Source organism: Lagopus muta, chromosome 34, assembly GCF_023343835.1.
Source record: "Lagopus muta isolate bLagMut1 chromosome 34, bLagMut1 primary, whole genome shotgun sequence".
Classification (NCBI taxonomy): domain Eukaryota; kingdom Metazoa; phylum Chordata; class Aves; order Galliformes; family Phasianidae; genus Lagopus; species Lagopus muta.
The window spans coordinates 528,246-551,590 of NC_064466.1; the positions used below are offsets into that span (position 1 = coordinate 528,246).

The following is a 23,345-nucleotide window of genomic DNA, read 5'->3' on the forward strand; positions in this document are numbered from 1 at the left end:
CGCAGCTTCCGCCGCCGCCGCCCAATCAGGTGCGGATACGGGCATGATTGACGGCACAGAGGAGCGAGCGGGGCCTACGGCAATTCACCAATGGGATTTGGGGTTGGGCGCGAGGCGGGGGCAGCGAGGCCCAATGGGAACTGCGGAAAGACCGCGCCTCTGGGAGCACTCGACCAAAAGGCGCTTCCGGTGGGCGGTGCTTTGGCGTACAGCCAATCGGTGCCTTCCGTGGGCGGGCATAACGGCACGGTTGCGGCCAATCGTCGTCGGGCACATTGCGCCTGCGTACTGCGCGCTCGAGCGGCCGAGCGGAGCCTCGGCGCTGCGGCGGAGCACGACATGGAGCCGGGATACGGCGGTACGTACGGTCCGGGGGCTGCAGGGGGCGGCCGGGCCCTCCCCGGTACCTCCCGGGGCCTTTCCGATCCCTCGGGGCCTCCTCGCCGCATCAACAACGGTTAAACCTAAGGGGAGGCGTTGTGCCCGCCCTCTGTGAGGGGGAGCCGCAGCCCATTGGCTGAGCGGAGAGTCGCTCAGCTCGGGGCGGCCGCTGATAGGCTGATGGGTTGTGAGGCTCCGGGGGATGGGGGGAGGGGGGGCGAGAATGTGGGGGAAAAAAACGGGGAGGGCAGATGGGGGGGGGATTCGGTGCCCCCCCGTTGTGGGTTACCCTCGTGGGGGTGTTTCGGTGTTGAGGGGGAGGAAGCGGAGCGGGGGCCCGGTGCTGGCGGAGCCTCAAAATGGCGGCGGTGCGGCCACGCCCCAGCAGAACCCCTGAAAAAACACTGAGAGGCGGGGGGGGGGGGATCATTGCGACCCCCAGTGCGTGAGGTGACCTCGTAAAGTGGGGGAGAGGGAAATGTGTGCGGGCAGGGAGTGGTGGGTTGGGGCATTAAGTTCAGAAAGTGGGGATTTAGGTTGATGTGAGGAGGGAAGGTTTTATTGCCTTCAAGGACCTTTCCCAGCCCAACTCGTACTTTGATCTTTCAGGACCCTTCCAACCCGATCATTCTGTTGAGCTTTGAGACCCCTTTATATCCAACCATTCTGTGGCACTGTGGTTTTATGGACTTTCAAGGACCTTTCTGGCCCATTCTGTGGTTCTGTGATCTTTAAGGACCCTTCCAACCTGAGTCGTGCTGTGATGGTGCAGTTCTGTGATCTTCAAAGACCCTTCCAACCCAACTCATTCTGTGATTTTCTGATCTTTAAGGACCTTTCCAACCCAACCCATTCTGTGGTTCTGCGATCTTCAAAGACCCTCCCACCCCCAAGCATTCTGTGATTCTGTGAAATTTAAGGCCCCTTCCAACCCATTCTGTCGTTCTTTGGTTCTGTGATTTTTAAGGGCTCTTCAACTCAGCCATCCCATGGGGATAGGCTGTGGCACATCTGACCTAAAACCAGGCATTTTGGCCTCAAAATCCACCTCACGCTCTGCCCCCTGTGATGCACTCTGTAGATCATTTTATGAAGGGGTCAGTGATGCTCTGGGTGTAAAAACTGCCTTTTATTTCCCAAATGTTTCATGAGTTTTCTTCTTGGGAGATGCCTGCTGATAAGACACTGCTGACACCTGGGTTGTTCATAACTCTCACTAGGGTAGCGCGGATCTCATGCAGCTCTCTGAGTAGGTGTTCCCTAGGGAAAGGGTTGAGCTGGGCTTTGTTTTCTGATTGGTTTTAAGGTAATTAAGGGCAGAAAGTGAAACCGTGTTGGAAAAAACACCGTATCCTGAAACCAGCTTCCTTACTTTGTGTTCTTCTTGCAGGTTATGGCTCCTGGAGTACTGGAGCCACCAACGCACAAGGTGAATTGCTTTACATTGATATATGCATTAAACAAACAAACAAGTGGGGAAATATCTCTCGGAGCTGAATCCATCTTTCTTCTTTCCCTCAGGTACCTACGCAGCGGGTGCGACAAGCTGGCAAGGTGGGTGCTACACGGAGCTGCCATCCCAAAAAAAAGCCCCCAAGCCGCTGTCTGGGAGCAGACAAAGAGGGAAGATGGCGCAGCAAGGCAGCAGCCCTAACTGCTCTCGGTTCTATTGTAGGCATGGCGGCAAAGGAGAACTACGAGGGGTCCTCGTGGCAGAGCTGGCAGTCCCACTACGAGAGCCCCAGGGCGGACATGGGGAAGGCTGCACAAGGTCAGAGGTCCCTTCAAACCCAAACCATTTGTGTGACCTTCAAGGGACCCTTCCACTCCAAACCATTCTATCACTCTATGGTTCTGTAATCCTTAAGGAACTTTCCAACCCATCCATTTTGTGATTTCATGGTTCTGTGACTTTTAAGGACCTTCCGACCTATTTCATCATGCCATGATCTCAAAGGACCCTTCCAACACAAGCTGTCCTATGCTCCTGCAACTTTTCAACCCAACCAGTTTCTAGGATTCTGTGGTTCTGTGAACTGTAAGGACCCATTCCCACCCAGGCATTTTTAGGATTCCATGGTTCTGTGACGTTTAAGGACCATTCCAACCCAACCAGTTTCTAGGAATCGGTATTTTTTTAACCATTAAGGACCGTTCCAACCCGACCAGTTTTAGGGTTCCATGGTTCTGTGACCTTTAAGATCAGTTCCAACCCAACCAGTTCTGGGGTTCCATGGTTCTGTGACCTATAAGGACCATTCCAACCTAAGCAGTTCTAGGGTTCCATGGATCTGTGACCTTTAAGGACCATTCCAACCCAAGCAGTTCTGGGATTCCATGGTTCTGTGACCTTTAAGTTCAGTTCCAACCCATCCAGTTCTGGGGTTCCATGGTTCTGTGACCTTTAAGTTCCATTCCAACACAACCAGTTCTAGTGTTCCGTGGTTCTGTGACTTTTAAGGACCATTCCATCCCAAGCATTTCTGGGGTTCCATGGTTCTGTGACCTTCAAGGACCATTCCAACACAACCAGTTCTGGATTTCCATGGTTCTATGACCTTTAAGGACTATTCCAATCCAACCAGTCTGGGATTCCATTGTTCTGTGACCTTTAAGGTCCATTCCAACCCAACCAGTTCTAGGGTTCCATGGTTCTGTGACCTTTAAGTTCCATGCCAACCCAACCAGTTGTAGGGTTCCATGGTTCTGTGACCTTCAAGGACCATTCCAACCCATCGAGTTCTAGGGTTTCATGGTTCTTTGACCTTTAATGACCATTCCAACCCAACCAGTTCTGGGGTTCCACGGTACTGTGACCTTTAATGACCATTCCAACCCAACCAGTTCTGGGGTTCCACGGTACTGTGACCCTTTAGGACCATTCCAACCCAACCAGTTGTAGGGGTTCCATGGTTCTGTGACCTTTAAGGACATTCCATCCCAAGCAGTTCTGGGGTTCCATGGTTCTGTGACCTTTAAGTTCCATTCCAACACAACCAGTTCTAGTGTTTCCATGCTTCTGTGACCTTCAAGGACCATTCCAACCCAACCTTTTCTAGTGTTCCATGGTTCTGTGACTTTTAAGGACCATTCCAACCCAACCAGTTCTGGGGTTCCATGGTTCTGTGACCTTTAAGTTCAGGTCCAACCCAACCTTTTCTAGGGTTCCATGGTTCTGTGACCTTTAAGGGACCATTCCAACCCAATCAGTTCTGGCATTTCATTGTTCTGTGAACTTTAAGGACCATTCCAACCGCAACCAGTTCTAGGGTTCTATGGGTTCTGTGACCTCTTAGTTCCATTCCAACCCAACCAGTTCTAGTGTTCCGTGCTTCTGTGACCATTAAGGACCATTCCAAGCCAACCAGTTCTGGGATTCCATTGTTCTGTGACCTTCCAGGACCATTCCAACCCAACAATTTCTAGGGTTCCATGGTTCTGTGATCTTTAAGGACCATTCCATCCCAACCAATTTTAGGGTTCCTATGGTTCTGTGACCTTTTAGGACCCATTCCCAACCCAGTTATTTTTTGGGTCCAGTTGTTCTTTGATCTTTAAGTACCTTTTCAACTAATTGATTTTGTCAGTGCTTTCATGATCTTCAAGGAAGCTTCCCACTCATCATTGTATTGTTATGTAGTCTTTTGGGACCCAACCATTCCATGGTTCTGTGTTGTTCAAAGATCTTTCCAACCCATGCCAAGTTTGTATGTTCTTGAAGGACGTTCTAGTCCATCCCCTTCCAGGACTTTATGATCTTTAGGGACTCTTCCAGCCCCATCCCTTCCATATTTCTATGATCTCGAAGGATCCTTCCTCTCCAACCCAGACTGTGGTTATGTAATCTTTAATGACCCATCCAACCCAACATTCCATGGTTCCATGATCTTTAAGGACCCATCCAACCCAGCCATTCCATGGTTCCATGATCTTTAACGACCCATCCAACCCAGCCATTCCATGCTTCCATGATCTTTAACGACCCATCCAACCCAGCCATTCCATGCTTCCATGATCTTTAACGACCCATCCAACCCAGCCATTCCATGCTTCCATGATCTTTAACGACCCATCCAACCCAGCCATTCCACCGTTCCATGATCTTTAAGAACCCAACCATTCCTTGGTTCCACAATCTTTAAGAACTCATCCAACCCAACCATTCCATGGTTCCACGATCTTGAAGCACCCTTCCAACGCCGTCCATTCTGTGATTCCATGATTTTAAGGACCCTTCCACCCCCAGCATTCCATCATCCCATGGTTCCGACACCCAAACCCACCCCCCAACCCCAACACCTTCGCGATGCCGCCCTCATCCCATCTTCCCTCCTCCAGGCTACGAAGGCTATGACTACTACAGCGCCCCGAGCTCGGCTCCGGCACCGCTGCCAGCTACAGCTACGGCCCCACTGCCACCCCCAGCTCCTGGGCACACCCCCAAAGCCCCCGAGCTGCCCCTCAGCGACGTCGGCATCGCCTCGTACGGCAGCGATCCCGCTCCCAGCGACAACTCCGACTCCATCATCGCCAAAATCAACCAGCGCCTCGACATGCTGTCCAAGGAGGGCAGCGGCGGGGCTGGGGAAGGCGTGGAGGAGCAGGAGAGGTGAGTGTGCCATTGTGCTGGAGTTAGCGATACTGAAAAGAAGCAGACTTTGGTCTGGTGTGGTTTTAATTTCAGATTGGGTTGATCTGATTGCGCTGGATCCGGCGTTCATTGAGTGATGAGCTTAGCTGATTAGCTTTCAGCTGGCCCCACGTCTGCACGCCTTCTAGCAAAGAAACGCAGCGATGAAAGAATCATTTTGCCTAATTGTTTGTTGTTGGTGGTTGTCTTTTTTTTTGGCTTTTTTTTTTTTTTGCTTAGGAGCTTTGAGGTTTTTCTTAATGGGTTTCTGGAACTCTTTTTGCTGTTTCTTTTTGTGCCTTTTTGCTCCTGGCTTTTGGAGCTCTCCTTTTACTGATGGAGCCCTTTCTGTGCCCCCCAGGGCTGTGGAGCTCCTTGTGTCCATAGTAAGTTTCCCAACCCCCTTTTCATCCGCGTCCCCTTTTCCTCGAGGCTCCGTTCATTTGTTTTCTTCTCCAAATCACGGTGCCAAGCACACAGATCCTCCAGGCCGACACAGACACCCACATTTAGAATCCTCTTCCATTTTTCTGGCCGGGCACATTTGAATTGTGACCCATCCAGGCTCACACACCCTACAACCAAACGCAAACACCCGTATTTAGAACGCTCCTCCACTGGAGCGCTCAACTGAGCTACAGCTCACCACAAAGGCTGCGCCGTTCGCCCTCTGACTCTTCCCCTCTCCTCTCTTCCCCTCTCCTCTCTTCTCTTCTCTTCCCTTCCCCTTCCCCTTCCCTTCCCTTCCTCCCTTCCCTTCTCCCTTCCCTTCCCTTCCCTTCCCTTCCCTTCCCTTCCCTTCCCTTCCCTTCCCTTCCCCTTCCCTTCCCCTCCCTTCCCCTCCCTTCCCCCCTCCCTCCCTCCCCTCCTTCCCCCTCCCTTCCCCTTCCCTTCCCTTCCCTTCCCTTCCCTTCCCTTCCCTTCCCCTTCCCTTCCCTTCCCTTCCCTTCCCTTCCCTTCCTCCTTCCCTTCCCTTCCCTTCCCTTCCCTTCCCTTCCCTTTCCCTTCCCTTCCTTCCCTTCCCTTCCCCTTCCCTTCCCTTCCTTCCCTTCCCTCCCCTCCCTCCCCTCCCCTCCCCTCCCCTCCCCTCCCTCCCCTCCCCTCCCCTCCCCTCCCCCTCCCCTCCCCTCCCCTCCCCTCCCCTCCCCTCCCCTCCCCTCCCCTCCCCTTTCCTCTCCTCACAGCTCCTTCAGGTTCGACTCCTTCGACTCCTACGACTCCCGCTCCTCCCTGCCCGACCACGACGCCTTCCGCTCCCCCTACGACTACGAATCCGGCCCTGACCGCTCCGATTCCTTCGGGAGCCACTTCGACAGCCGCCGGGACCAAACCCGAAGCCGAGGCGGCGCTTACGGTGCGGTGCGCGGCCGGGGCCAGAACCGACCTCAGAACCGGGGCCCGCCCCAACGCTTACGGTCCGCCCCGAACACTTCATGCCCTCGTCCCAGCTCCGAGCGGCTGTCGGCGCGCTGGAACGAGCTGAACTACATGGGGGGGCCGCGGCGGGGGGGCCCAACCGCCTGCCCTCCCCTCTTCTCCCCAAGCCCTGGTCCCCGAATATGGCGACTACGGAGACTATGGGGACTACGGGGATTACGGCGACTACGGGGATTATGGCGACTACGGCGTGATGGGGATGTCGGGCATGGGAATGGGGCGCTATGGGAGCGCGCCCTACGGATACGGAGCGGGGCGGCAGCGCAGCCAGGAGCGCATGGGCAGCGCACCGTGGCATGGGAACATGCTGGGGGTGAGTGTGGGGCTGGCGGCGGCTTCTGTCGTCTTAGTGAGTTTGTCTGGCCTTTAATGACCCAAACCCACGGGGGATAAAGACTCCGTGTGCTTTCCCCTTCCAGATGTGCTCTGCCTGGATGCGGGGCCAGCAGCAAAGCCTGCGTAGAAGTCTGTAGGATCACTTGGGCTGCAGGCCAGCAGCAGATTGTTCTACGGCTGGATAAAAGCCCATAGGGTCACTTGGGGCTATAAGGCTAGCAGCAACCCTCGATTATAAAGCCTGCAGGGCCAATTAGATGCCCCTTGGCCTGGCTGTAGGGCCAGCAACAAATCCTCTTCTGGCTAGATCAATGCGTATAGGATCACTTAGAATCATAGAATCATAGAATCACCAAGGTTGGAAAAGACCTCAAAGCTCATCCAGTCCAAACCGTTCACCTCTTACCAACAGCTCCCACTGAACCACGTCCCTCAACACAACATCCAGCCTTTCCTTCAACACCCCCAGGCTCGGTGACTCCACCACCTCCCTGGGCATCCATTGCAGTGCCTGACCACCCTTTCTGAACAGCAATTCTTCCTCATGTCCAGCCTGAATCTCCCCTGCCGTAGCTTGAAACCATTCCCTCTGCTCCTATCCCTGATGACACGAGAGCAGAGGCCGACCCCCAGCTCACTGCAGCCTCCCTTCAGGCAGCCATAGAGAGGCAGTGAGGTCTCCCCTGAGCTCCTCTTCTCCAGGCTGAACATTCCCAGCTCCTTCAGCCTCTCCTCATCAGCCCTGTGTTCCAGACCCCTCACCATTTCATTGCCCTCCTTTGAACACGTTCCAGGGCCTCAATGCAGTGAGGGGCCCAAGTGAGTGGCCTTGAGCCACAGCGCCAGAAGCAAAGCTTTTACCAGAACCTGTAGGGTTACCCAGATGTGTTGAGTAGCTGTAGGGCCCACCCAGCAAAGCCTTTTATCCATAGCGTCGCTCCAGCCTGGCTGTAGCCCTGCATGTTTGAGGCCTGCAGCAGAAGGCTTCAGCACCGCGCTCGTGGAGCTGCTGGATTGACCGATTTCTCCCCTTTTCAGCCCAAAAGGAGAGGATTCCGAAACCGCTCTGGGGTCCGATCTGACGGCGAGGGGGGGCGCAAACGGAAACAGTCTCAGAGTGGTGATGAGCCTGACAGCAAAACAGGCAAAGAGCGACAGCGACGGCGACGACACCGACAACGGTACAGGCTGGGAGCTGCCCGTCCTGCTGTGTTTTTAAGCACTGTCCTCATTTAACTTCAGTGTTGAGGCCCCTTTGTGCCCCTCAGCGTTGTTGTAATGCGTTCGCGGTGCCGCCTTGGCAAAACTGAGTGCCTGAGGGGAGCTGCTGAGTGCCTGCACCCGGACTGAGAGCACAGGGAGCAATTGGGGGGCTTTTATTTGTGGGTTCTGAGCCATTTTCATGGGCCGTGGTGATGAGTGGTGATGAGCCCTTGTCAGCACCCCTAAAATCATTTCTCTCGCACACAGCAGATGAGGGCGAAGGAGAGGAGAAGTCAGGAGATGAAGCTGACAAAGGTGTAAGTATGACATTTGTAGGTTTGTTTTTCCAGTCCTTGTGGCCAATATTTCCTTCTCTTTGCCCTGAGCTGAAAGCCCTGCAGGGGGAGGGCTCAAATTAAGCTCAAATTCCAATCAGGGAGGGGTTTCCTTCACTCCCCCACTCTGTTCTCAGGCAGGGTGGGGATCAGTGCCTTTTATTTTGGCGGTGAGAATTGCTGGGGAGACAAGGAACAAAAGGAGTTGAACAGTGATGTTCTGTCTTACATCAACCCTCCCCTCCCTCCTCATGCTGTCCCCTTTCCCCCTCTGCTTCTTGAGGGGGGAGGAGGGGAAAAGGAAAAGCTCAGATGGCAGTAAATGAAACCCTTCTGTTCTCTCTCTGTTTTGCAGGAGCGGGGCAGCTGTGGCGGAGGAAGGAAGGTAGGATGTGCTGCAGGTAAAGGCATGCAGCCCCACATTGGCACACAGGTGCTGCTGGTGCTTTCAGGCTGTTCTCCAGGTGAAGTCGAGGTGGTGGTGTGGTGTTGAAGCTTCCTTCGTGCCCGGCTCTGGGCTCTGGGCTCCTTTTCCTTGAAGAGTTCAGTGAATTGTTTACTCAGATCGCTCACCTCGCAGCTTTTGGCTCAGAACCCTGCAGATTTTAAATCAGCTGCATCTCAGCCTCACAGTTACCAAAATTTAGGAAGACAACACGTTGAGCATCTCTCAAGCTGTCCTTAGCTGCAACACGAGCGCTTCTAACATCCATTCTTTTGTTGCTCACTCCTCTCCAGCAGCCCTGTGGTTGGGAAGCACTGAGGACAGGAGCAGAAATAGTTGTTTGTTCCCAACAAGCGAGCCTTGGCCGGTGTCCCTGTCAGTGTCCTGGCTGTCTGTGATGCTGAGCTGGGTGCCATTGCTGTCTGCATTGATGGGAGCAGCTCTGGGAGCAGCGGGACAGGAAGCTTTGAGTTTTCCAGACCAAAACATTACAATTCTTGAAGCTGAGATTAAAGAGAGAACGAAAGAACTTTGCTCCTAAGTTCCTCTGCTGGTGAAGGGTGCAGCGGTGAGCGGCTCCTCAGGGATCTGTTCTCATGCTATGAGGAGGATGATGATGAGATGAAGAAGAAGAGGGAGAAGCAGAGGAGGAGGGACAGGATGCGTGACCGCGCCATGGACAGGTGAGCAGCATCCCCCCCTGGGCTGCCTGTCCCCTTCTGTGGGCTCCTCTGTTAGGGATTGCGTGTGCTGGGGCTCTGAGTGCTGATTTCATCAGGTTTTGTTTTCTCTTTTATGTTCTGTGACCGTTTTATCACGTGGAGAACAGCGTTGGTTTAATGCAGCAAGGTGCTGTAAATCCAGAAGGGCCTATTAATTAGCAAATGATGCGGCCTTACCATTAAGGTAACGCAGCATTAATGTAAAAGCAGCGGGCAAGGTGCTCCTGTAGCTCAGGGCTGTCCGAAAGCAGGGAGATTGTCTTTAATTTCATTTTCTATGGGACCCTCCTGCAGTTTGACTTGCTGGCTGCTGTTAAGCTTGTGTGGGGCTTTCACATCCTGTCACCTCCTGTTTTAGGGAGCAGCTGATGCTGCTGAACCCCTGTGGGTGCCGCAGTGATGACAGAGGAGCACTGGAAAACCCAACTGGGGCACTTTGAAAACTAAAATAAACCAAACCAACCCAAAAACAAAGAGACAGAAACTGCAGCAGGAGGAAACTGCAGTCGCCGTCTTGTTGTCGTCGTCCCAGAAGTTCAGCTTGTTCCTCACCCAGCTCATTCCTTGCTTTTCTTTCCCTCATTCAGGATCCAGTTCGCCTGCTCTGTCTGCAAATTCCGCAGCTTTGAGGAAGAGGAGATCCAGAAGCACCTCCAGAGCAAGTTCCACAAAGAACCTTGCGCTACATCGGAACAAGGCTGCCCGACAAGACGGTCGAGTTCCTGCAGGTCCGGATCTTTGCGTGTGGTTTCTGGGCTCAGTTTGGATCACTTTGGGCTTTGTGGGGGATGCAGGGGTTTTCTTCTTCACCCCTTTACTGCTGGGCTGTAAATTTCTGTGCACCATTTCTGTGCGTCGCTTTTCTTGACGCAGTTTCTCCTGGTTTGGCACATTGGGAAGATAAAGCGATGTGTGAATTTAACCAGCCAAGCCAAGGGTGAACGCTCCAGAAGTTCTTTGAATAGACAGAGCTGGGGAAAGATGCTGCAGCAGTTCTTTGCCATCTGCACAGACAGAACAGAGAAGGGCCTGAGATGAGGGTTTTATTTTCTGGAGCTGATTGCTGTTTGCTTTTTGGGGTCAGATAAGCGAGGCTGGTGCCTTCTGGCATCTGGAGGGAGCCACCGTTGTGTCCCAGTGGGGTTATAAAAGCATCGGCCTGGCAGGGGAAAGCACCCAACGTGCCCCTCAGTTCCCACCTGTTATCATTCATCCTCGTGGTCTTTCTGTGGAGCTGCTGCTGTCATTTGAGGGTCGTTGTGTGGTGCTGTCGTCCCCTGCAGGAGTACATCGTCAACAGGAACAGGAAGATCGAGAAGCGGCGCCAGGAGCTGACAGAGAAGGAGGGCACGAAGCAGAAGCCGGATCCCTTCAAAGGTAAGAGGTGTCCAGCTGGTGCTGGGGGTGTCCTGTGGGGCAGGGTGAGTTTGTTGTCTGTTTGGTAGAAGAAATCATTGTGGGGAGGGGATGTTGGGGAGGGGGAAGTTGGGGATGTTGGGGAGGGGGATGTTGGGGTGGGGGATGTTGGGGAGGGGGATGTTGGGGGGGATGTTGGGGAGGGGATGTTGGGGAGGGGGCTGGTTGGGGCCTGGGGGGGGGGATGTTGAGGAGGGGGATGTTGGGGAGGGGGATGTTGAGGAGGGGGATGTTGAGGAGGGGGATGTTGGGGTGGGGGGATGTTGGGGAGGGGGATGTTGGGGTGGGGGATGTTGGGGTGGGGATGTTGGGGAGGGGGATGTTGAGGAGGGGGATGTTGGGGAGGGGATGTTGGGGAGGGGGATGTTAGGAGGGGGATGTTGGGGTGGGGGATGTTGAGGAGGGGGACGCTGGGGAGGGGGATGTTGGGGAGGGGATGTTGGGGTGGGGGATGTTGGGGTGGGGGATGTTGGGGTGGGGGATGTTGGGGAGGGGGATGTTGAGGAGGGGGACGCTGGGGAGGGGGATGTTGGGGAGGGGGATGTTGGGGAGGGGGGATGTTGGGTGGGGGGACGTTGGGGAGGGGGATGTTGAGGAGGGGGATGTTGGGGTGGGGGATGTTGAGGAGGGGGATGTTGGGGTGGGGGATGTTGGGGAGGGGTGATGTTGGGGAGGGGGGATGTTGAGGAGGGGATGTTGGGGAGGGGGATGTTGAGGAGGGGATGTTGAGGAGGGGGATGTTGGGGAGGGGGATGTTGGGGTGGGGGGATGTTGGGGTGGGGGATGTTGAGGAGCGGGGATGTTGGGGAGGGGGATGTTGGGGAGGGGGGATGTTGGGGATGTTGAGGAGGGGGATGTTGAGGAGGGGGATGTTGAGGAGGGGGGATGTTGGGGAGGGGGATGTTGGGGAGGGGGATGTTGAGGAGGGGGGATGTTGGGGTGGGGGATGTTCGGGGAGGGGGATGTAGGGGAGGGGGATGTTGGGGGGGGGGGATGTTGAGGAAGCGGCGGGTGATGTTGGGGAGGGGCAGAAGTGCGGGAGGGGTGTTGGGGAGGGGGTCTGTTGGGGAGGGGGCTGTCTGTCCGTTCTGTGGTTTCTCCAGCAGCAGACCCGCGAGGCTCGTGGAATAAAAGGAGGCAAGCCTCCAAAAGCTTGGGCAGAACGCCTCCCTCAACTTCTGCCTCATATCTTCCCATTCCCGCAGGCATTGGCCAGGAGCACTTCTTCAAGAAGATCGAGGCCGCCTCACTGCATGGCCTGTGACATGCTGATCCCTGCCCAGAGCCACCTCCTGCAGCGGCACCTGCGCTCCGCAGAGCACAACCCGGAACCGCAGGGTGAGCAGCAGCACCCACAGAATCACAGCATCACAGAATCACAGGGCTTGGAAGGGAGCTGCAGAGCTCATGCAGTCCAACCCCCTGCCCCAGCCGTTCCTACAGCAGGGCGCACAGCTTGGCATCCAGGCAGGTCTGGAACATCTGCAGAGCAGGAGACTCCACCACCCTCCATGGCAGCCTGCTGCAGTGAGCAGTGGGACCCATAGAGACTTGTTGGGACCCATAGAGACACACTGAGACCCATAGAGACACACTGGGACCCGTAGAGACACGTTGGGACCCATAGAGACTTGTTGGGACCCATAGAGACACATTGGGACCCATAGAGACCACATTGGGACCCATAGAGACACGTTGAGACCCATAGAGACACACTGGGACCCATAGGGACACACTGGGACCCATAGGGACACGTTGGGACCCATAGGGACACGTTGGGACCCATAGAGACACGTTGGGACCCATTGGGACCCACTGAGACATATTGGGACCCATTGGGACCCATAGAGACCTATTGGGACCCATAGAGACACATTGGGACCCATAGGGACACGTTGGGACCCATAGGGACACGTTGGGACCCATAGAGACACGTTGAAACCCATAGAGACATGTTGAGACCCATAGAGACACATTGGGACCCATTGGGACCCATGGAGACACCATTGGGACCCATTGGGACCATAGGAGACACATTGGGACCCATGGAGACACGTTGGGACCCGTAGAGACACATTGGGACCCATTGGGATCCATAGAGACACATTGGGACCCATGGAGACACATTGGGACCCATTGGGACCCATAGAGACAGGTTGAGACCCATAGAAATTTGTTGGGGGACCCATTGGGACCCCATAGAGACACATTGTGACCCATGGAGACACATTGGGACCCATTGGGATCCATAGAGACACATTGGGACCCATAGAGACACATTGGGACCCATGGAGACACATTGGGGACCCATGGGACCCATAGAGGACACGTTGGGACCCATAGAGACACATTGGGACCCATAGACTCCCCCCCCTCCCTGCACCCTGTTCCATTGCTCCTCCCCTCACTGCACAGCCGTTCCTTCGCACATTGCTGCACAACTTCCTATGCTGCAGTTCCGGCCGTTTCCCCTCCTCCTGTCTCCACTCCCCACTGAACAGAGTCCATCCTCGCCATTCAGCCCCCCACACCTCAGATATTTACAGACCTGGATCAGGTCCCCTCTCAGCCTTCTTTTCTCCATGCTGAACAGACCCAGTTCACTCAGCCTTTCCCCATAGCAGAGATGCTCCAGGCCCCTCACCATCTTGGTGGCCCTCTTCCCAAGAGCTCCCTGTCTGTTTTGTGCTGGGCAGCCCACAACTGGACGCAGAGCTGCAGACCCCTCTCTTCTCCTCCCTGTCCTTCATCTCTGAGGGCTCCTCCTCCTCCTCTCAGTCTCTGCCTCTGATGAACGTTCAGCCTGAGCTCTGGGTTTATTTGCAGCCTCTACATCACTCCTGTGTCTATTTTGCAGCCCTTGTTATTAAAACATAAAAAGGGCGACAGAAGGCCGGTGGGGTGGCTGACCTTGTTTTTGTGAGGCTGATGCCCAGATAAGAGTTGAAACACACAAATGAGTCGATGCCAACCCAAACCATGCAGCGATTCTGTGACTTTCATCTTGAAGATGCACATTTAATTAATGAGTTTACTGCATGTGCCAGGCTGAGTTTTCCTTCTCTCAATCTGCGTTTGCTTGGAATTCTGACTGAAAAATTCTGCCTTAAAATTTGAGGGCGCTTGAGGAATTCAGATGGAGACAGTAAATGTCTAAATGGGGTTTTAGAAACGGGATGGGGTGGGCCAATAACAAAGAGAATCCTAGGATGGGTTGGGCTGTAGGAGGCCCTGAAGGTCACAGAACCATGGAATGGTTGGGTTGGAAGGATCCTTAATCATCACAGGACCATGGTTGCACTGGGGAAGGTCCAGAGGCTCCGCTTTCATCCTCCTGCACTTGTGGGATTTGTAAAAGAGTCTGAACACCTCGAGCCCAAATCCCACGACTCCGATGCTGGGTTCCCTGCTGTGGTGTTGATTCCCCACTCTGACATTTGTTGGGTTCCCCTTTTTGATGTGGGTTCCCTCTCCAACCTTTGTTGGATTCCCTTCTCTCCAGTCTGGTTTCCCCCCTCCAACATTTCTTGGTATCCCTTCTCTGATGTTCATTGGGTTTCCCTCTCTGATCTTGGTTGGATTCCCTTTTCCAGCATGGGTTCCCTCTTCCAACGTTGGTTGGGTTCCCACCTCTGACGTTGGTTGGGTTCCCTTCCATTGCGTGTTGGGTTTCTTGCATTTCTTGGGTTCCCTTTCCCTCGTGGTCCCTTTCCAATGTGGGTTCCCCTTTCTGACATTTTTTGGGTTCTTCTCTCCAACAGTCATTGGGTTCCCTCTGATTCTGGTTGGGTTCCCTCTGTAATTCTGGTTGGGTTCCCTCTCTGATGTTTGTTGGCTTCCCCCTCTGATTCTGGTTGGGTTCCTCACTCTGATGTTTGTTGGCTTCCCTTCTCTGATTTTGGTTGGTTTCCCCCTCTGATTCTGGTTGGGTTCCCTCTGATTTGGTTGGGTTCCTCACTCTGATGTTTGTTGGCTTCCCCCTGCAGTATTGGTCGCTTTCTCTCCCTGACGTTGGTTGGGTTCCCCTCTCCCATATTCCTTGTTTCTCTCTCCAGCACAGGTTGGGTTTCGCTCTGTGCCATCAGTCGGGTTCTCTTTCCTACGTGGGCTCCCTTCTCCAACATTTCTCGAGCCCCCCTTGCCGTCTCTTGGGTTCCCTCCTCCCTTGTGGCTCCCCGCTGTGACACGGCTTCTTTTCCTCCCCAGATGGCCGCCGAGCAGTTCAAGAAGACCAGCCTGCACGTGGCCAAGAGCGTCCTGAACAACAAACACATCGTCAAGATGCTGAGAAGTACCTCAAGGTGAGCCAGAGGGGGCGGTGCTCAGCTCCGGGAGCCGCACGGCGTGCGCTGCGTGCGTTCAGTGCGCGCTGGCTGTGCGCTGCAGCGCCGAGATGCGGGGAGGCTCCGCTCCCTCTCTGCTGCTGCCTTCGGAAAGGCCGAATTTTGGCTCTGGTTTCTCTCACTCCGGAGGCGGTTCACAACCTCTCGTGTTTTTAACTTGCAGACTGTACAGTACCTACCGTAACCCCCCAGATCAGTTATGAACCATCACTAAAGACACCAAATAGCCAAACCAAAACAAAACAAAACAAAAAAAGCAGGAACTAAGCCCCACAGGCACTCCGAGCACGAGGCCCGAGCTCAGCTGGGTGCAGCGTGCTCCGGGGACGGCCCCGAGCCACCCCACGTCCCGCACAGAGCCGAGCTCTGCAGAGACCCCACGGCACAGAGCCTCCAGGCGCCGCACCTCGCTCGCTGCCCCGAGATCCCGGTGGGAAGCAGGAGCTGCCCCCGGGCCAGCCCACGGCGCGAGGAGCGGGTCCTTAGGGCCAGCGCGGCGCCGGAGCGGCAGGAGGAAGCCGGAAACCCGCAGGGGGCCGGAGGAGAGCTCACAGCCCCGCGACGACGCCACGGAGCCGCTTCCCCCGACCCTGGGGGGCACCGGGATGCGCTGGGAGACCCCCCCTTGTCCCATCGGCATCACGTTGGCCTTCCCAACCCAACTGCGACTCCATCCCTCTTGGGTCCGGCGCACAGAGCCGCCGAGCTTTGCGTTCGCCCGGCGCCGCCCTCCGGGCTCTGCCGCTCGCTCAAGTTACGACTCCATCCATCTACCCCTTGCCAGGGTCCCCAGGCACGTCACCGGCACCGCCGTCCCACCTCCCGAGCGACGGCGTCCCCACGCTGCCGGCAGAGCTAAGCGCGCCCGGCCGCCGGCCGTCGGCGGGAGGAGAGCGTGGAGCCACCCCGGCGCCGTCCTCCGTACCGTTCCCAGGTGCCTAAAGCTGAAAAAAGGGGAAAAAACTGAAGGATTGCAGGTAATGCCCGAAAGCTGCCTCGTCCCCAGCGGAGCCGGGGCGCTGCGTGCCAGGACTGCCCCGCTGGGCACAGCCGGCGGGAGGACTGACGCTCCGCTGGCAGCCGGCATTCCCGTAGCTTTTCCCGGTGCTTCCCGGACAAGGCTCCGGCTCCGGTGAACCCGAGCAGGGAAGAGCGAAAACGTTGCATGGATCGCACGGAGGCGGCCGAGCGTGGGGCTGAGCCTCCCATCGGCTCCGTGGGGCGAGCAGGCCCGCCCGTGTGGGGCCGTGGGGAGCGGGGCGCGGCTGCGGGGCTCCCGCCGCCGCTCTCTGGGAGCTTCCGACGAGATAACGAGCTCCGACAATTAAAGGCACGCGCAGGGGGGCGGCCGGCTCCCCCTGGAGGAAGGCAGCGCTGTCGGATCTGCTCCGTGCGCCCGTGCCGTAGAGCCGGGCCACCGCGATTCGGGATCTCGGCTTCCTCCTGCTGAAAGCGTTGGATCCCGCTCCCGGGCGTCCGATGGTTCCCGGCTCCGCGCCCCCGGCCGCGCTCAGCGCAACCTCCCCGCTGTTCTTTTTCCCAGGGAGGAAGATCCGTTCCACGGATGAGATCCCGGAGGAAGGAGAAGGGATGGAAGGAGGCGAGCGGATGCGGCGCCCGCGGACGTGGCTGGGTCGGGAGACAACAGCACAGAGCTGGGGGATCTGTGCGACGTCCCCAAGGATCCGGGGTGACGGCGGCAAGGACCTGGCCGACAACGAGGACGGCTGTGACGGCACCGAGGTCACGGCTGATGCTGATGCTGATGCTGAAGGTCCGGGTGACGACGTGAACGAACCGGGTGACGCCCGGCGAGCCGGGCGATGCCAGAGCTGCGGGTGACGGCACCGAGGACACGGGGGACACCGAGGACACGGGTGACACCGCGGGCGCGGATCCGCCAGCCCCAGAAGAGCCCCATGAGGAGTTCCTCCGCCGCCCCCCCCCGGCCCCCGCTGCTGCCACCCGTTCCTACAGGACGAGGGACGCCCCCCCAGGAATGAAGAACCCCCCCAGGATGAGGAAACCCTCCAGAAGCGGACCTGAGGGTGGGGAGAAAGAAGAGGAGAGAAGGAAGCAGCTCCGGCAGCAGCTGAGCAACTCTTGAGCGTCCCCACACCGTGAGTGACGCTGCCCCCCTCCTCCCCCCGCAGATCCATTTCATTTCACAGAACCACACAAGGGTTGGAAGGGACCTCAAGGATCATAAAACTCCAACCCCCCCAACCCCTCCCTGCCACACACGGGGGCCCCCAACCTCCACATTTAACCCAGGGCCCCATCCAACCTGGCCTTGAACCTCCAGGGATGGACGGGGCATCCGCAGCCTCTCTGGGCAGCTGTTCCAGCACCTCCATTTTTCCCCTTTTCCTGCATTTGGGTTTGGGGTGGGGGATTCTGTGGGGGCACTGAGCTCCTGCTTCTCCCCCCCCCCCCCCCCTTTTTGTTTTAGGTTGAAAAACGATGGAATCCGTCCACACTTCCCCAAAGGAACGAACGTGAGGGACGGCGCCGCTTCGGTTCTGGGGGCGTTGCGTTGGATTTTAGGATTGAGAAGTCGTCGTTTGTTGTTGGTTTGGGGAATAAATCGGATTGTATCTGCTGGGGGCGGCCTTGATGAGGCAGAGTTGGGGTGGGAAGGGAACAGGGGGGGGCTGGGGGGGCACTGGAGAAGTTTGGGTGCGCTGCAATGGGAGGGAAGGGGAAAAAGCTCAGGCAGACCCCCCTGCATTGCTCCCCCCACCCCCCCAATGTCCTCCCCCCCCAATACACCAAGCAATTCCAATTTCTCCCTGTTTAATGTTAAAGTCACTCTCCATTGTGTACAATACAAAAATACGCCCCCCCCCCCCCCCCCCCAAGCTCCAGGACCCCCTTCCATTCCCCCTCCCCCCCCCAAGCTGTAGCAGAGAGACCCCAGGGGGGGAAAATTGCTGCCCCCCCCCCCCCATACCAGAGGTAGTCAGTGCAATGGGGGGGGGGGAGTCGGGGGGAGGGGACGACAGCGCAATTGTGGGGGGGGGGAGAGGGGGGAGGAGGGTGACAGTGTGTTGAACAGTGTGTGACAGGCTCAGATTGGCACCGGAATGGATTTGGTGTAAGATGAGGGGGGGGTGGGAAAGCACAGGGTGGCTCCGGTCCTGCCCCCAACCCCCCCCTCACCCCTTCAAAGTAAAGCCTCTGGGAGGGGGGGGGTTAAGGGGGGACCCTCATTCCTCACCCTGCAGCGCTGGGGGGGCCGGGGGCAGGGCTCAAGAACGGCCCCCCCACTCAAACTGGGGGGGGAAGGGGCAAGGATTGCTCAGTGGTGAGGGTTGGGAGGGGTCCCAGGGGATGTGGGGCTCCTCAGAAGGGGGTCTGCGAAGGATGGGGCACACAAATCCCGTGGGGGGGTCCCAGGTTACTGGGGGGGGGGGAGGGAATCGCAATTTATATTGAGAGTGGGGCCAGCATCTACTGCCATGGTCCCAAACTGTTTGGGGGGAGGGCATAGGGGGGGGTTCCTACTGAGATTTGGGGTACCCTAACCTATTTGGGGGGGGGGGGGTCCTCAAGCCCCTGGGGGAGCGTTATTGAGGGTGGGGGGCCCAGCGTGGAGTGTTGGTCCCAGGGATGAACGTGTGGGGGGGGTCCCAGGAAATGGGGGAGGTTCCAGTGGTCCGATGGGGTCCCCCAGTGTTACATGGCTGGGGGGGGGTGGGGAAGGTGGGCTAGTGTTGTAAGAGGGGGCACCCCAAAATTCGGGGGGGGGGGGCTCTTCCAGCATTTTGGGGGTCAGCTGGTGGCTCCTGGTGCTCTGAGTGTTTTGGGGTGCCCCCCCCTTAGCAGCGCCCTGGCCTTGGCGTCCCCGATGGCCCCCAAGACGTCAAAGACGAACTCATCAGGGAAGGCAAAGTCCCCGAGCTGTGAGTCCTGGGCCTGCGCCAGAGCGTCGGGGTCACGGGCATCGCGGCCCAGCTCCACCATGGTGGCAGCTGTGGGGACAACGAGGCGGTCAGGGGACGTCATAGGGGACGTGGGGGCACCCATGGGAACCCAGCTGCGCTGCGGGGCCACCAGGATGCGGGGACAGGGGAGGGACAACATAGAGGAACACAGCTGCGCGGGGGACAGCGAGACATGGGGACAGGCAGGAGGCATCACAAGGGCTGTGAGATTGTGGGGTCAGGGGATGCAGAGGGGACACAGGGACACCCAAGGGATGCAGCTCAGCTGTGGTGGCAGCTGTGAGGGCACTGGGACAGTCGGGACGCTCGGGGCCCCCTCAGCTCCTCCATGGTGCACATGGGGACAGAAGGGACCCCCAGGTCCGTGATGGTGGGGATGTGGGGACACCCAGAGGGCAAAGGGGCAGCCAGGGGTCCCCTGTTCCGCCCTAATGGTGACTGCAGGGGGACACGGATGGTCGGGGACCCCCCAGCTCCTTCGCAATGGGGACACGGGGTCAGCAGGAACCCCAGCAGTGAGGTCACCCGGGGGGCCCCCAGCCCTCAGTAACCCCCTCCCCAGGCACCACCCCCCTGCTTCACCCCACACCCACCTGCCAGGCCGCTCTGGGCGCTGAGGTGGAGCCCCCCCCCCCTCTTTGCAGCCGCCCCCCTCGCCCCTCACCCAGCTCGGTGTCGCGGATGCCCCATGTAGCTCTCCAGCAGATCGTCCACCTTGGCGATGGGCGCGCTCCTCGAAGGCGCTGGGCTGATGGGGGTGGGACAGCAGGGGGGCGTTAAGGAGGGTCCCCAGCATCCCTCTGCCCCCCCTCACGACCCCCCCTCCCCCCCCCACAAACCCACCTGCTCCTCCACGGTGGCCGGGCCGTGGGCGCGCAGCCTCAGGGTGCCCCGACCGCTGCCCAGCGCTGTGCCCCCCCCCCGGCCCCCCGCCGTGCGCTGGCTGATCATGTCTGCAATGGAGGGGGAGGTGGGTGTAAATCCTGGGGTCACCCCACACCCTACAGGACCCTCCCCCAACCACAGTCCTTAAACCCCCATCCCGACCCCAACCCCAGTCCAAACTGCCCCCAACCCAATCCCACTCTCTGTCCCCATCCCCACTCCAGTCCCAACCCTGCTTCCAATCCCCAGCCCAAAATCAATCTCAACCTCAGCTCCAATCCATCCTCGATCAATCCCACTCTCAACCCCAACCCACATCCCAACCTCAGGCACAACCCCAGCCTCACCTCCAAGCGCCGATCCCAATCCAATCTCAACTGGATCTCAACCCCTCCCCAACCCCCATCCCAATCTCAGTCCAACTCCACGCCTCATCCTCATCCCAGTCCCAATTCCCATCTGACTGCATCCTAATCCCAATCCCCACCCCAATCCCGTGCCCCATCCTCATCCCCATCCCAATCTCAACCTCAATCCCACCCAACTCCAATCCAATCCCAGTCCCCATCTCAACTTCATCCCAACCCCAATCCCATTCCCAACCCCACGCCCCATTCTCATCCTCAATCCCAATTTCATCCCAATCTCAACTTCACTTCCACCCACCTCCATCCCCCATCCTCATCCCAATCCTCAACCCAATCCCAACCCCCCCCCCCCCCCCCGACTCCCCATCCCCCCCCCCTGCCCACCAAAGGCCTTCTGGGCTCGGTGAGCTGCAGGGCAAAGGTTCTCCCTCGCGGCAGCTCTTCAGTGCCCGCGCCACGTCGTAGTGCCGCGCTCCCCACCAGGCTGCGCCCGTTGATGGCCTCAATCATGTCCCCGACGCCGATCAGCGGCACGCGGCGATCACGCTGCCCTCCCTTGATCCGCTGCCATGGGGGGGGGGGGGGGGATGGAGGGAACGGCGCTCGTTAGCGGTGATTAACGACATTCCGCAGGGGATTGGGGGTGGAGATGGAGGCGGATTGGCCCCACATAACCCCCCCCCCGTCCACTCATGGGTGTCCCCCTGTGACCTCAGGGACCAACCGCACATCCAGGGGACGTTCCCGTGCCCCTCCACCCACCCCCCCGTCCCCCCCATGCTCACAGATACCCCCATAACAGTCCTACGTCCCCCCATACACCCCCGTGTCCCCCTGCGTCCCCACAGCGATTCAGAGGCACCCCCACATCCCCCCCCCAGGCCGTCCCTGCCATCCCCTCTGGCACAACCCCCCCCTCAGGACACCCCTGTGCCCCATCACAACCACCCAGGGACGTCCCCACACACCCCCCCCCTTATCACCTCACCCCCCCTCCTCCACCTTGATGAAGGCGTATCCGGCGCCGTTGTCGGGGATGGTCAGCCCCAGGGCCTCCTCGGATTTGAGCACCTCCACCTCCTTGCGCTGCCCTTTGGTGTGAGCGAAGATGAAATCCTCCAGGCCGATCTGCCCCCCCCAGCAGCTTCTCCATGTCCACCTTGTGCGTGTTCAGCGTGCAGAACATCACCTGGGGGGGGGGTGGAATATTGGGGGGGGTGGGGGGCTCCCCCACTCACATGCATCGATCTTGCCCCTCCTTCTTCCACTAGGATGCCTTCCCCCCAAACCCCCACAGCACTCCAAATTTACCCCAGGGTCCCTGTTACCACCCCCTCCCCTCAATGAGTCTCCTTCTACCCCCGCCCCCCCCAGGACCCAAACATTCCTTCTTATCCCCCCTCCCTCCCCCCCCCAGCTGCCTATCCACATTTCCCCCCCCTCCCAGCCCCACAATAACCCCCTATACTCCTCCTACAATGCTGATTCCCCATCTCCACTCCCCCCCCCAGCACCCCCAATATTTCCCCCTATTCTCCCCCCCAGCTGCCTATCCCCATTCCCAGCCCCCCAAGCACCCTAATAAACCCCCTATTTACTCCCTATGACCCCCAGGCCTCCCAACACCCCAATATCTCCCCGATCTGCATTTCCAGACCCCCCCCCCCACTGACCAACAACCAACCCAACACCCCAATATTTCCCCCTTCCCTCACCTCCAGACCCCCAGCACCCCAATAACCCCCCAGCCCTCCAATAACCCCCCATCCTCCCTCCCACACAAACACCCCAATATTTCCCCCCTCCCCGACTCCCCCAGCACCCCATCAACCACCAAACACCCCAATATCTCCTCATCTCCATTCCCACCCCACCCAGCCCCCCCAATATCTCCCCCATTCCTATTCCCAGACTCTCTGGCACCCCAATATCTCCCCCCACCCCCACCCCAGACTACCCCAGCACCCCAACAAGGCCCAGCACCCCGGTGCTCCCCCTCCCCCCACTCCAGCGCACCCCCGGCACCTCAACATCTCCCCCATCCCCACTCCCAGCCCCCCGATGACCCCCCCTATTTCCCCCACCCCATATCTCAGGCCCCACCTCCCCGGGCGGGATGCGGAACGCCTCGGCGATCTTCCCGTACAGCTCCCTCACGTTGCTGAATCCCTCAATGCGGCCCGTGGGGCTGCCGTGCGCCAACTGCGTGTGAAACACCACCGGGGCCGGAGCGCGGCGGGCGGCGGGGGCAACCCGGGGGGCTGCGGGCCGGCGGGGGGGGCACCGCCCCGCACCCCCGTGATCTCCCCCCGACTCCTCCGTCCCCCCCCGCCGTTCCCCCCCGGCCCCCCGCCGCCTCCTCGTTCTCCACCAGCGGTGCGGCCTTCTTGCGCCTGCCCAGGCCCAGCGGCATGGGGGAGGCCGGGGAGCCCCGGAAGGCGCCCCTCACCCCCTCAGTCCGCCCCGCCGGCGTCCCCCCCCGCGCCCGCTCCCCCGCGGTGTCGGTTCGTTCCGGGGTTTTTGGGACCCCCCCGGCTTGATTTCTCGGTGCCGGCGCCGCTGAGCACTGCACTCCAGCCGGGCGCTGCCGGGGTATGGAACGCCGGAAAGGGCGGGGCTCGCCTACGCGTCCGCCCAATCAGCGGCGCCGCCCTGTCCTCGTAGCCAATGGGACGTGGCGAGAGGGCGGAAGTAAAGGAGAATGTCTTCTTAACCAATAGGTGGCGGCGGGAAGGGGGAAGTGAGGGCGGAAGTGAGGGCGGAAGTGAGGGCGGAAGTGAGGGCAGCTCGGCCCTCCTGGAGCGTTTCCGCCCTCCGTGCTGCGCTGGGCGCTGCGTGATGGGGTCACGGGAGCGCAGGGAGGCGGCGGAAGGGGAGCAGGGAGAGGCTGGCGCTCC

The 23,345-nt window shown here is 58.5% G+C and overlaps 2 protein-coding genes across 2 annotated transcripts; one reads left to right on the forward strand and one right to left on the reverse strand.

Annotated features, from left to right (window-relative positions):
* The first annotated feature begins 238 nt into the window (after nt 1–238).
* On the forward strand, nt 239–17,372 carry AKAP8 (A-kinase anchoring protein 8). Its single transcript, XM_048930074.1, is given in 30 exon segments — nt 239–358; nt 1,772–1,810; nt 1,903–1,935; nt 2,057–2,152; nt 4,720–4,755; nt 4,758–4,813; nt 4,815–4,990; nt 6,196–6,550; nt 6,552–6,761; nt 7,823–7,921; nt 7,923–7,965; nt 8,255–8,302; nt 9,217–9,228; nt 9,366–9,450; nt 10,077–10,159; nt 10,162–10,217; nt 10,773–10,866; nt 12,111–12,151; nt 12,153–12,230; nt 12,232–12,243; nt 15,112–15,206; nt 16,792–16,807; nt 16,809–16,848; nt 16,851–16,936; nt 16,938–17,057; nt 17,059–17,187; nt 17,189–17,212; nt 17,214–17,272; nt 17,274–17,311; nt 17,314–17,372. Coding segments are annotated over 30 exon segments (2,337 nt in total). The 5' UTR covers nt 239–339.
* Nucleotides 17,373–18,301: 929 nt separating this feature from the next.
* Nucleotides 18,302–23,060, reverse strand: LOC125686320 (PDZ domain-containing protein GIPC1-like). The gene is given in 12 exon segments (XM_048930108.1): nt 18,302–19,222; nt 19,860–19,881; nt 19,883–19,918; nt 19,920–19,943; nt 20,039–20,148; nt 20,312; nt 20,833–21,012; nt 21,451–21,585; nt 21,587–21,637; nt 22,552–22,667; nt 22,670–22,736; nt 22,739–23,060. Coding segments are annotated over 12 exon segments (1,065 nt in total). The 5' UTR covers nt 22,862–23,060; the 3' UTR covers nt 18,302–19,022.
* Between the last annotated feature and the right edge of the window lie 285 nt (nt 23,061–23,345).